General features: G+C 41.9%; 1 protein-coding gene across 1 annotated transcript in view; it reads left to right on the plus strand.

The window, feature by feature from the left end:
* Window positions 1-12,805, plus strand: part of Dgk (diacyl glycerol kinase 1) — a 150,230-nt gene that overhangs the window by 80,109 nt on the left and 57,316 nt on the right. The window contains exon 3 of the mRNA XM_071668967.1: window positions 11,210-11,286. Within this exon, the coding sequence (XP_071525068.1) occupies window positions 11,210-11,286 (77 nt within the window). The remainder of the gene's footprint in view (window positions 1-11,209; window positions 11,287-12,805) is intronic.

The raw sequence follows: 12,805 nt of genomic DNA on the forward strand, positions 1-12,805 counted from the left end.
CATAAATTCCATCATCGTATAATGACTTTTCCACCAGGTTTAGCTCCCTCCGTCCCTTGGTGACTGCTGGAGCGTTTACATTTCCTGGCTCAATGTTGACTGAGCCGTCATGGCTGGTGTTGCGGGTGGCGGCTTGATGGCCGCCACGCGCCACTGTTCGCCCGAAAACTTTTTGAAGTTAAAAAAGATAATGAAAATCATTACATCTTATTTGCTCAAAAGATCTTTCGTCAGATACTTTCTTATAATATTCTTTTTTTCCCACATTTGAATTCAAACATTCTTTCATTCATAACTTTTCAGGTTTTAAATGAGCGTAGTTTGACATATACCGTTAAAAAAAAAACTGAAGTACCGTAAACATTGAGACTCCTAATGAAGATTCTAATGAGCGTTATCCAGAGTGAAAGCAAACTTGAAGAAGTCTTGGACGGTACTAGATGAGAATAATGAATTCCTTGCACTTGGTACTTTTAACTCGAAGATGAATATGTGCATGTTGACGATCTGGTTTGCCAGAACCAGACGTCATGCAGCTCGGAGGAAATCCGCACTGTGTTGGTTCCCCACAGCTGTTGTGGTCCTTTCATACTGCAGGGTCTGCAGTGCAGTCCCCCACAGCTGCCATGGTCCTCTCAATACTGCAGGGTCTGCATTGCGGTCTCCCACAGCTGCCATGGTCCTCTCAATACTGCAGGGTCTGCATTGCGGTCCCCCACAGCTGCCATGGTCCTCTCAATACTGCACGGCCTGCAGTGCGGTCCCCCACAGCCGCCATGGTCCTCTCAATACTGCAGGATCTGCATTGCAGTCTCCCACAGCTGCCATGGTCCTCTCAATACTGCACGGCCTGCAGTGCGGTCCCCCACAGCCGCCATGGTCCTCTCAATACTGCACGGCCTGCAGTGCGGTCCCCCACAGCCGCCATGGTCCTCTCAATACTGCAGGATCTGCATTGCAGTCTTCCACAGCTGCCATGGTCCTCTCAATACTGCAGGGCCCGCAGTGCGGTCTCCCACAGCTGCTATGGTCCTCTCAATACTGCAGGGCCCGCAGTGCGGTCTCCCACAGCTGCTATGGTCCTCTCAATACTGCAGGGCCTGCAGTGCGGCCTCCCATAGCTGCCATGGTCTTTTCAATACTGCAGGGTCTGCATTGCGGTTCCCCACAGCTGCCATGGTCCTCTCAATGATTCAGGGTCCGCAGTGCGGTCCCCCACAGCTGCCATGGTCCTCTCAGTACTGCAGGGTCTGCAGTGCGGTCTCCCACAGCTGCCATGGTCCTCTCAATACTGCAGGGTCTGCAGTGCGGTCTCTCACAGCTGACATGGTCCTCTCATACTGCAGGGTCTGCAGTGCAGGCCCCCCACAGCTGCCATGGTCCTCTCAATACTGCAGGGTCTGCACTACGGTCTCCCACAGCTGCTGTGGTCCCCATATACTGCAAAGTATGCATAGTGGTTCCCCACAACTGCTGTGGCCCCCTCCCATACTGCAGGGTCTACAGTGTGGTCCCCCACAGCTGTTATGGTCTCCCCCCTCACATTGCAAGGTCTGCAAAGTGGTCCCCCACAGCTGCTGTGGTCCCCATATATGACAGGGGCCCCGGGGAGACTTACGGATATGTTGACTAGTATGAGGACAGGTTGTGAGGTGAATTAGACCTTCCTGGTAACAGTGTGAGGTAGCACCGAGTAGGATTTTGAATATAGGAGTATACTGAAGTCCAAGGCTCTACTCTCTTGTCCACCGTTATTCGATCGTGGTTCCTCATCTCTCCTTCCCAGTAGTAGGGGGTAGTAGTAGGGGGACCAAGCTACAAAGAGAACATTCTCACAGGCACCAAGCTACAGAGAGAACATTCTCACAGGCACCAAGCTACAAAGAGAACATCCACACAGGCACCAAGCTGCAAAGAGAACATTCTCACAGGCACCAAGCTACAGAGAGAACATCCTCACAGGCACCAAGCTACAAAGAGAACATCCTCACAGGCACCAACCTACAAAGAGAACATCCTCACGGGCACCAAGCTACAAAGAGAACATCCTCACGGGCACCAAGCTACAAAGAGAACATCCTCACTCGTACTAGACTTCAGAGGGACAATTTCCCAGGCAGTGATAATCAAAAGGCCAGATTTTTCCCCTGGGCACCAGCTTTCAGGTTTGATTTACCACTACAGAAAGTTTCCCCGTTTCCATGGGGATCGACCATCGAGTCCCCCCAACACACCCACACCCACACACTGTGTTGTCTTGTGGGTTATCCTGAGTTCGCCTGTATGAATTGTCCCTTTTTTTTTCCCCGAGAATTTTATTTGTATAAGACGAATAATTAATACTCCGTTAACAAACCTCATCAGGCGTGTTACTAGCCTCGTAGAAAGGTAGGACGCACAAGAGGAAGAAAGAAAACAGATAAAAGAATGATGAAGGCAAGCTAAGCAAAGAAGAGGAAGAAAGGAGTGAAGGCAAGCGTAGCACACACAGGGAACGTTCATTCGCCAACAAAAAAGCAAAACACGAAAAAAAAATAGCAAGGAGAGAGAGAGAGAGAGAGAGAGAGAGAGAGAGAGAGAGAGAGAGAGAGAGAGAGAGAGAGAGAGAGAGAGAGAGAGAGCTGGTAAAAGAGCAGGGCTCAGGGGAAAAAAAAGGAGGGGGGCAAGGCCTGGAGAAAAGGATGGGGCTCAGAAATGAAATGCAGTGCATCGGAAAATGTGCGACGGGTTATCAGGCAGGGAAAAGACGCTGGAAGTGGATATAGGAGTAAGACGCATAAGGGAAAAAAGTAAGTTAGAGAACCGACAAAAAAAAGAAAAAAAGCGCTGGACATTTGAAAAAGGATTAGAGATGGAGCGGAGAAAAACGGCTGGGCGTCAAATATCCATGAAAAAAAAAGGTAGTGTACAGTGAAAAGAAAAGGTTAGGGTACTGGGAGAAAACAACGTAATGGAAAAGATGCGCTAATGCAAATAAAAAGGCTGGGGACTGAGCAGGTCCAAATGTATAGTAGAAGAAATAAACAGGGTATGGAAGAGAGGCCGAAGTTGAGGGGAAAAGGGTATATGCAAGAAGAAAAGGCATCCAGGACGCTGAGGAGAAAAGGCGAGTCTTAGAAAAATAACTTTAATTCTTTAATGAAATTGGAGAGATATGCATGAAGAGCCTATGAAATTAGTTTCATATATATATATATATATATATATATATATATATATATATATATATATATATATATATATATCGTGTCTCCCTATTTCCAACAAATTCTCCGAAATCCTGGCACACATTGTACTTATTCAAAACCCCCCCTTTTTTTTTTTCTTATTTTCTAAGTAAATTTAAATGTTTATACGAGGGATTGAATTTTTTTTTTTCATATAAAACGAGGTTGTGGGTCAGAATTAGAATAACGGAATGAAACTTGCAGTTTTTTTCTTTTTCTTTCTTTTTCAGTCTTTAAAAAGCGTGGTGATCCGGGAGGCAAATCTTTTTTCATGAATTGTGATGAGAAGTGTCTGTGTTTCTCTTTGTGGCCTGTGTATACATAACTAGGAGTTATCTCTTTTATTTCGCATAGCTCGTATTTTCATGAGCAAATACGCAACACGAACTGTCATATTCATAATAAACAAGAGAGTAAAAATTCTAAAACTCTCAAAACTCAGTGCAACTGGTCATTGGTCCTCTTGATTTTACTCCAACTATAAGAGGAAAAGTTTTATGTTTAATTGATAATCAAATTGATGTACATCATCGGTAAAATAGATATTGTTGCCTTACACAGTACTAGTGCCTCCACCTCAGCCACAATTTGACTCCAAGCTATGTAACTGTAAGTAAAACGTTCAATACTTGTAAGCTCCTATCGAGTGCGGGACAACCATCTTTCAGTAAGTCTAGATGTTATTCTCTGGTTATTTTCTGAGAAGTTGCTGAGCGATATATATATATATATATATATATATATATATATATATATATATATATATATATATATATATATATAGTGTCGCTGCTGGAGGCACTAGCTAACTGAGGTTGCATATATTCTTTCCCCAAGGAACAAGAGAGAGAGAGAGAGAGAGAGAGAGAGAGAGAGAGAGAGAGAGAGAGAGAGAGAGAGAGAGAGAGAGAGAGAGCGTGATGAAAGTGAAAAGAAGCTTTCCTCAAATTGGACCTAATCTGACTTAGGGTTTTTAAGACTCCTCCGGGGTTTTGATTGAAATTAATGTTTTGTATTTTTGTTCCTATTGGGAAATTGATGAAACTAAATTGATATATCACAATTTGACTGAACGTTCGTAGGATGCTGCGCTCGCTTAAATCTGCTTAAACATCTAACAAGGATCTGGCCTGCTAACTTTACAGAGAATGGGTTATCTGAGTGATTTGATGTTTGCACATCTTGGCATACTTCTCTAACGAGTCTGCTTATGCGTTTTGATAAGAAATAACGCAGCCTGTGTGCAGTAAGCCCCTTCATCCTATCCCCAATTAAATAATTCGAGGGATGTTTTATCATAGTTTAACCTTGTTTTTTTTTTTCTGAAGAGTAAATTCTTCGGGCTAATTCCTCACCCCACCGTCAGTGGCCACTCGGGCTCTTTCTCCTCCGGTACCTCTCCTCGCTTGCACATGCTGCCAACCACCGCCCACATATTCAGCTCACATTTGTCCCTATTTCCGAGCTTTATTACAAACATTCGTTGTTCCGCGTGCATATTTACGACGTGCGAGATGGCGGTAACATGAGAGTTGGAGAAGAATGTGGCCGGCGCGCCGGGAGGGAAGGAGGAAGAGAGAGGAGGTGTGACCGGGCGAGGCTTCCATTCTTAACAGTTTCGAAGAAGATTGCGAAATAAAAAACAAACGTTAAGTTCACCATTGTGGCACTTGGGGGAAGATGAAACTCGGCGACCTAACCGTGGAGAGTAATAGGACTGCATCAGAAGTGTGAAATCATGGGCCATATACTAAAACAACGAGGCTTGATATATAGTATTATAACCTACTAACAAAGCAGCCATGACTGACTATCCTGCGTAGATTTTGGTCCCAACCTGGAAAGCAAAGATCAACGCCTCATAGAAGCCGTGACCCTTTCCCCATATTTACCTACTCTCCTGTATACACACCTCACCTCCAAATCACGCTGGCTGAAACTAAAGAAGGTACAGAATAAGACTAAAACTCGTCACGCATGAAAAGTAACCTAATATCAAAAATGCCGAAGACAAACTAGTTTTATTTTATTTTTCTTTGGTACATAATGAAGGGGAGTACCACAAGAAAAATGGCCAAAAACATTAAGACAAGGAAGACACAAGACTATCGACATTCAAGACCTCGACCATGGAGTGTTGAAGCAACCCATGAGAGAAGCTCCATCCACCAGTCGGTAACTAAGCTAAACCATTTTCCTCCCTAAACATACAAGCATCACAGACATGCACACACCAAGACCAACGTTGTGGCTTATAAACAAAGCATTAGCCAAAATTTACGTGTCCAACAAAGTACGTACACATTTCTGTAGAATATTACATCATACATGCAGGCTTTGCATGGTTCTGTAGGCAAGTAAAAAGAAGGCTCTGTCACATGATTGGTGAACTATCGTTTGATAGTCTGCAGGATAAGTTTTGCCGCCCGGCACTTACCGATGATGCTTCCCTTATGGAGGCTAGCATTCCTTTTGTCATCTGCCATGCAGGTACCACCAACAAACTCATGGAAAGGTCAGAGGAGGCACCAAGCTAACAACATTATAATTTCATGATTTCTTCCGAGGATCGGCACCGGGGACGCCTTCGATAATTGACTAGTTGAGGATCGGCACCGGGGACGCATTCGATAATTGACTAGTTAAACTTTTTATTTTTTTTTAAAGGGAGTTAAAATGCATAAACACAGGGTATTATTTTCATTCCATAAACAGTAAGCCCCCTGCATCCATCCCCCCCCCCTTTCCCAAGTACTTCTTACAACAATTTTCAGTCATTTATTAGATTTATAGAGTTAGATACAGCTACCTTGGGAGAAATTCATGGGAGGGTTGGTGCCTCAGACTCTTGGGTAGATATTATATAACGAGATTCCCTTGCTGAATATGCAGCTGGTAGGGTACACTCGGTTTGATATGGACCAAGGAAACAAAGCAGGCGGGGGTGTCTTGCACTTATCTGTCTACGTCTAATCTTAATTTTGTACGGAAAGAAGGACAAAGACTTTTTCGATCCGGTAGCAGAAGTTTGTCATGAACATGACGTTAAACATACCGGTAACTTGAGTGGGGAGAATTCTTTTCCAGCGACGTGGATGTTACTACCGAAACTTGGTTTAGTCATTATATCTATGTGAGCTAAGACAGCACGGTCAACTGAATGCTTTGATCAAGGCCATCTCATTAAAGCCATATTATATATATATATATATATATATATATATATATATATATATATATATATATATATATATATATATAAGCCAGGTACATATTTTATCAACCAGCCCCCAGGGGAAGATGAACACCTGGGTGATCTGTCGACTACATTGAACCAGGATTCGAACCTATGCGAACTTGAACTCGAGCGGCCCGTTGAGTGCGCCAGGTTCAGCAAAGGAAGCCGCTCCACCTTATATGCAACTCGATGAGTAACCAGCTCGTGAAGTGAAACTGTCGTATTTAATTTTAGTTGTGAATGAGGATCTTGGCTGTAAAGCTGTTGGGGAACAGTTTGGTAAAATTGATGAAACATACCGCTTTTGAAAGTGCTTTCAGCGCTGATTGTAATTCTTAAGTGGGGACGATGGTATTAAAAAGCTTGATTTTTTTCCATGCAAAGTATCATGATCTTGGCTTTGCTCTTAACAGGATAAGTTGAGGTGAAATTGTCGATGAAAACGATAAGAAATTTATAGTAGAGGGAGCGCGTGCCAGCACGGAACCAGAATAGTGGAACACTGAATGAAAAAAAAAAACCTGCTAGTAGTCTGTGGAAAATAACATATAAAGTCAGAGAATAAAAACCAACATGAAGTTATATAAATGCGCGTTGCTGACTATGGAGCACGCACGGACCTTCCTGGGTTCGAACCTTGGGACTGTGGACATTCCAGCTGTTCATCCTTCCCTTGGGGATGCTCGATAAATGGATGGATACCCAGTTTAGGCTGGGATAATATATAACGGTATAAATATATATGTAGCGCATATAAGATGGTCTTGATAAAGGAATTCGGTCACCCGTTCCGTGTCACTTAGCATGTGAATATGTCAATATGAGGCGTCAGTGGTAACATAGGAAGTAGCACAAGAAGAATTCTATGGTTGTGATGTTAGAAGCAAGAGACTCCTCCTCCAGCCAGTGGTTCGCTGATTACCGGAAATGATGACATGGTTCAAAACGATAAAGTTTTTTTTTCTCTTTTTCACTCACATATATCACTAAAGACATAATATTCCAGATCCAGCCAGACCCATTGCTAGCACAGGGGAAAATTTTTTTCCTCCTTTTGACACGTTTAAGATACACACTTGCCATTAAATGAAGTGATAACAAATGAAACGGCAGGCCCTGTTAAGTTTCATCTAAAAATAATGAAATAGAAAAAAAAAAGATAGTTTTAGCCTATGACTGCTCGTCAAAAAGTCACTTTCTACTGGAAAAGTTCCGGAGGATTGGAAGTTTGCCAGTGTAACACCAGTATTTCAAAAGGGTAACGAGTCCCTGCCCGGGAACTAAAGCCTAGTTCTCCTGACGTCTGTAGTTAGTAAACTTATGGAAACTATCATTCCAAAAAGGACCATAAATTACTTAAAGGAACAACACTTACTCAACAATTTACTGCATTCTTTTTTTTTTTCTTAACTCGTTCGTCTAACAGATGTACTTGAATAAGGGACGTATTGATCATAACTTTCAAAGTTTCTTAAACCCGCTAGGGGACAGCAAGCAACCAAATACCATAACTTGAAATTAAGGGAGAAACTTGTTGGAAAAGATGTTCCACAGTTTTGGCAGCCACCACAGTCCTGGGAAACACTGCTGTACCGTTTCTCTGATGCTGTATCAGTGCTGCTGTATCGTTCGTCAAGGGTATCCACCAGCCCAATGCTACGCTACCCAGGCCTTGCCAAGCCTTGTACCTGCCTGTACCCCTATACGCCACGCTGCACAAGCCTTGCACCTGCCTGTACCCCCATACGCCACGCTGCACAAGCCTTGCACCTGCCTGTACCCCCCATACGCCAAGGTACATCTGTATGTACCCTTCCTCCACACACCAAGCTACTCAAGCCCTAGGGAGTTTAACTTATAGGGTACAGTCATAGTTCAACCGGTATGTCTAAAGGGTGTTGTCCTCAAAGGCCGTACCATCGAGCTCAAGGGTCGTACCGTCGTGCTCAAGGGTCGTATTGTCCTGCTCAAGGGTCATACCGTCGTGCTCTAGGGCCGTATCATCATTCAAAATTTTTGCCTTCTTGCTCGGTTTATTATTATTATTATTATTATTATTATTATTATCATGAACTTAGTCATATTTCTCAGTGATGGAGGAGGGCTGTGCTTGTCTGATTTGATCCACTGGAAGGCGTTACCGGGCTCCGCTTGCTCGAAGTTACACCGCGCGTAAAATGTCACCTTTTGGCCTGGTTTTATCGCTTGAGAGAACTGTCTCATCAAAGAAACTTCACATTCCAAGGAGTCTGCATTTCCCTGCAGTTTGAAGTGGCTTAGCCTTGGGGCTGCAGTAGACTTTAACAAGGAGGTCCTGGGTGATGCCAAGACTCTGTTCGTAGAAATTGGTCCTGGGGTGATTGTAAATAGATAAATAGAAAAACACGTCAGTCGGAATCACGTACACACACTCGGTGGGAACAGAGTACGTGTTCATCAACTAGTGAGCGCCAGAGAACCCAGTGATATCAACCAATTAGGTCAGACGACAAGAGGGAGTCTTCATCTCCATCAGCTAACCCAAAGGAGCCGGTGGGAATGGAGAATAGAGAAAGGCTCCCCCTCAGCCAATCATATCGAGCCAACCAGCCGAACTGGAGAAGTGTATGCCCCCGTCAGCCATTCACCATCAAGTACACAATGGAAGCCTTCATAATTTCATTATTAATGAGGGTGGAGGGCAGTCACTGTTAATTACACGACTATATTAACCAGCCAAGGAGAGGGAGGGGCATTGAGCAAGAGCCCTTTAACTAGTGAATATGAAGAGGTCAAGGGTAATCAGCCAATGGGAGTGGAGCACACAAGTCAAGGTCGCCACCCTTAACCAGTCTGCATCAAGACACGTTGCCACGCTGACCAGTGACAGCGCAGAATCCTGTGGTATTGACGGTATATCCAAAAGGCATCATCAAGATCCAGGAGAGGAAAATAACGGGAGATTCCAGACCAAAATACCTCTCGTGAACCCTTTGTTTGTGGCCTTTGTCGTCTTGCTGACTATCTTTTGTTCAGAGTTGTACAGTTGGAGGAGGAGGAGGAGGATTGTCGTGGTGGTGTTCTGATGGTGGTGTTGGTGGTAGGTTTTAAGATGGTGGTTTTCATGGTTGTTTAATAAGGGTTGTGGTGGTTTAGTACCTATTTGTACAGTATAGAGCTCCTAATGTCTTGAACATTATAATCATACAACTTTTTAAATTCATGCATGCATTCTGTATTTAACCGTGTATATATATATATATATATATATATATATATATATATATATATATATATATATATATATATATATATATATATATCCATTCATCCACCATTCTTATACCTAGAGTGTAGCTCATATAAATATATTTTTTGACAAGTCTCTTGTTTGATTTAATATTATGTCCTCTGATGGTGAGTGTGGATGCTTGTGGTGGTAGTGGTGATGGTTGATGGTGATGGTGGTAAGCAATGGTGGTACTGTTAATTGTGGTTCTGTTTTAATGATGGAGGTAATAGTGTTGATGGTTGTCATGATGGTGGTTGCGATATTGGTTTTTGTTTTTATGATAATGGCGGTCATGATGTGAATGGTGACACAATGGTAGTAAGGATGATGACATGGGTGGTAGTACCCATGTGGTTGATGGTAGCTATGATTATGGTGGCTAGTTAAAAAAAAAAAAGTAACATGCGTCATTTCCAAAAAGTGTCTGCTAGATTCCATATATCGGCTCACGAGTCATCTTCATACCAGCCGTCATTAGAGTGGGATTTTAAAATCCAATAAGTTGATTAACTTTGAGCTAACTCTTAGCCAGACTTGGTATTATCATATGTAGCCCGCACAACACATAAGTTCGACAGGACGACCCTTAGTTATGATGGCTTGGACTTTGATCTGACCGTAAAATATCAGGTCATAGGTCATACTGTACCTTTATGCTCCAAGGGAAAAGAAGTGTCCAGAAACCTCTTGGCCCTCCCCAGTCGACACATATTCCAAAGAACCTCTTAAGTCTTTCCCCCAATAAGCACGTACAGCACTTTACAAACCTGTAGTAACATTCCCAGCAAAACTTTATAATAATGTGTAATTGACAAGATACATTTGACCCAAGATCATGGTATGGCTAGGATGGGTTTGCTGCCTCGAAGGAAGAGAATCCAGAGTAACTCACGCCTTGGATAGTCATATTGAGGTCATTTGCTTCCTGGTGTATTCGAATTGACCAGACTACTTATTTCTTCGTGTCAGGCATATCTGTCCTTATCCTCAGTATACATGGAAAAACTTCACCAGGACTTTGAGCTTTAAATGGGTCAAGGATCTTTGTAGGCCGCTTGTGTCTTTTCTCTCAATGCTTTCCAATGCCTTCACCCCCATTTCATCCTGCTGGTGGAGGGTCTGTAGCCTTCTACTTTGGAAACACTTTAGAACTTATCATTCATCTCCTTGCAGGTCTTTACATCACCCCTGAACTTGATTAGCTGCATCTTTAAACAACAATTTACCCCAGGAGTATTAATGGATTTTTCTTTGTTGTGTCAACAGTGTTCTTTCCAAAGTTTTTATGCTTTAATGATTTAAAAAAAAAAGTCATTACTCTCACATGGTCTCATTCTCTGTTATCTTTTTTCTTTTTCTTTTTTTGTTGCTTGCTTATTGTACACCTCAGTCTCAAATTTCCATACCTCTCATCTCACCCTTAGTCTTGCCTCCTCTTACTGTGCAATAAAATTTGCATTATTTTTCCTTCAGATTCTCCCAAGAAGCTGGAAGATGTGCTCAAGGAGTTTACAGGAACAGGTCCTCTCTCCAAGTACAGTCTTGATGGGGTAAGTCACTTTCTTTTTCTCAGTAGCAGACAGATAGTGACCAGTGAGATTTTCTGAGTACTAACTGCCTGAGTACCAGGATGGTTAATGATGGGTGCATAGGGGCTGTCATGTGTAATTCCTTTGTCCAGGTAACTGTCTTTCCTTTCTGCTTCACCCACAAGGGAGCTGCTGGCATTTAATTCACAAGTATACAGTCTCTCTATGTCACACTTGAGATTTAATAATTTGTAACTCACATGACTCATTCATTGTAACTTTTGATTTTCTAAAGGTGAATGCTATCCTCTCATCATGCCATTTAACAAAATCTTGTCATATTTATTTGCAAATAAGAAATGTCTTTCTCTATCAAGTTCCTGCCCATTTAATTAGTTTGGCTTGTATGCCTTCACTGATGTTGAAGTAACTGAGAATGATGTAATAACAGATGTAGATGAACTAAGAAGACTCAACTTTAGGCCAAGAATGAATTTCAGCAGTTTACCCAAAACAGACAGAGATGATGGTCAAACTGTGTGTAATGAGAATAATACATGCCTAAGTGACAGTAGAATAACTGAAATACTTTTAATGGTATGAATGTCAGTGAAGAACAGGAAAGATCTAAGCTTTTATCAAAAAAGTATCGGTATGTAAACTTGACCTCACATGTAATTGAAGTCTTTGGAAAAGTGAGAAAGAAACACATAATGAAACAATCAATGACAGTCACATTGATGAAGGTCACCATGGATTTGTACAAGGCAAAAGTGCACAGAGACAGGTGCTACTGCATCTAAAAGCAATGCTTGCATTTGCTAAGGCATTCAGCACAGTAAGATGTAAGATTTTTTTGAAAAGTAGAAAAATGGAATATGAGGTAGATTTGGAAAATGAGTCAAGGAATTTCTGTTAAACTGAAAATTCAAGATAATTACAAATGGAGCTGTGTCAGCTATACAAGATGTTTAATCAGGAATTCCTCAAAGAAGAGTATATGCCTTCATGATGATGAAATTGGACATAGAGACAAGGATATAAAAGAAAGTGTAATGTGCTATTTAGCAGATGGCACCAGGGTAATTAATTGGTGAAAACTGAAAAGGACAAAGAAAAAATGAAAGAAGTCCTAAAAATACAAATATGTAGAGGAGAATCTAATAGAATTTGATGAAGAGAAATTTGAACAACTAAAGTTGAGGAACTGTATTGGATGTAATGGTTATGTCTTATAAAAGTTTAAAAGGAAAGGAAATGATTTGCACACAGTTGCACTTCAGAAATAAAACCCCAAGGACCAGATAGATACAGGGCAATATAACACTGTTTTAAAGTGTATGGGGAAAGTGTAAGGTAAAAGTATAGAAAATGCTTATAGTAATTAACGGAACATATGAATACCTTACCTAACTTCCCCAAACATTTTAAATTTACCTTGTTTTTGATTCATTATAAAAGAATTTTGGTTGTTAGGATGTCATTTGCAATCAGGTTCTGGGAATTCTTTTTTGATGAGTGTATAGTGTTCATTTTACTT

This window comes from Panulirus ornatus, chromosome 13, assembly GCF_036320965.1.
Source record: "Panulirus ornatus isolate Po-2019 chromosome 13, ASM3632096v1, whole genome shotgun sequence".
In the NCBI taxonomy this organism is placed as follows: Eukaryota; Metazoa; Arthropoda; class Malacostraca; order Decapoda; family Palinuridae; genus Panulirus; species Panulirus ornatus.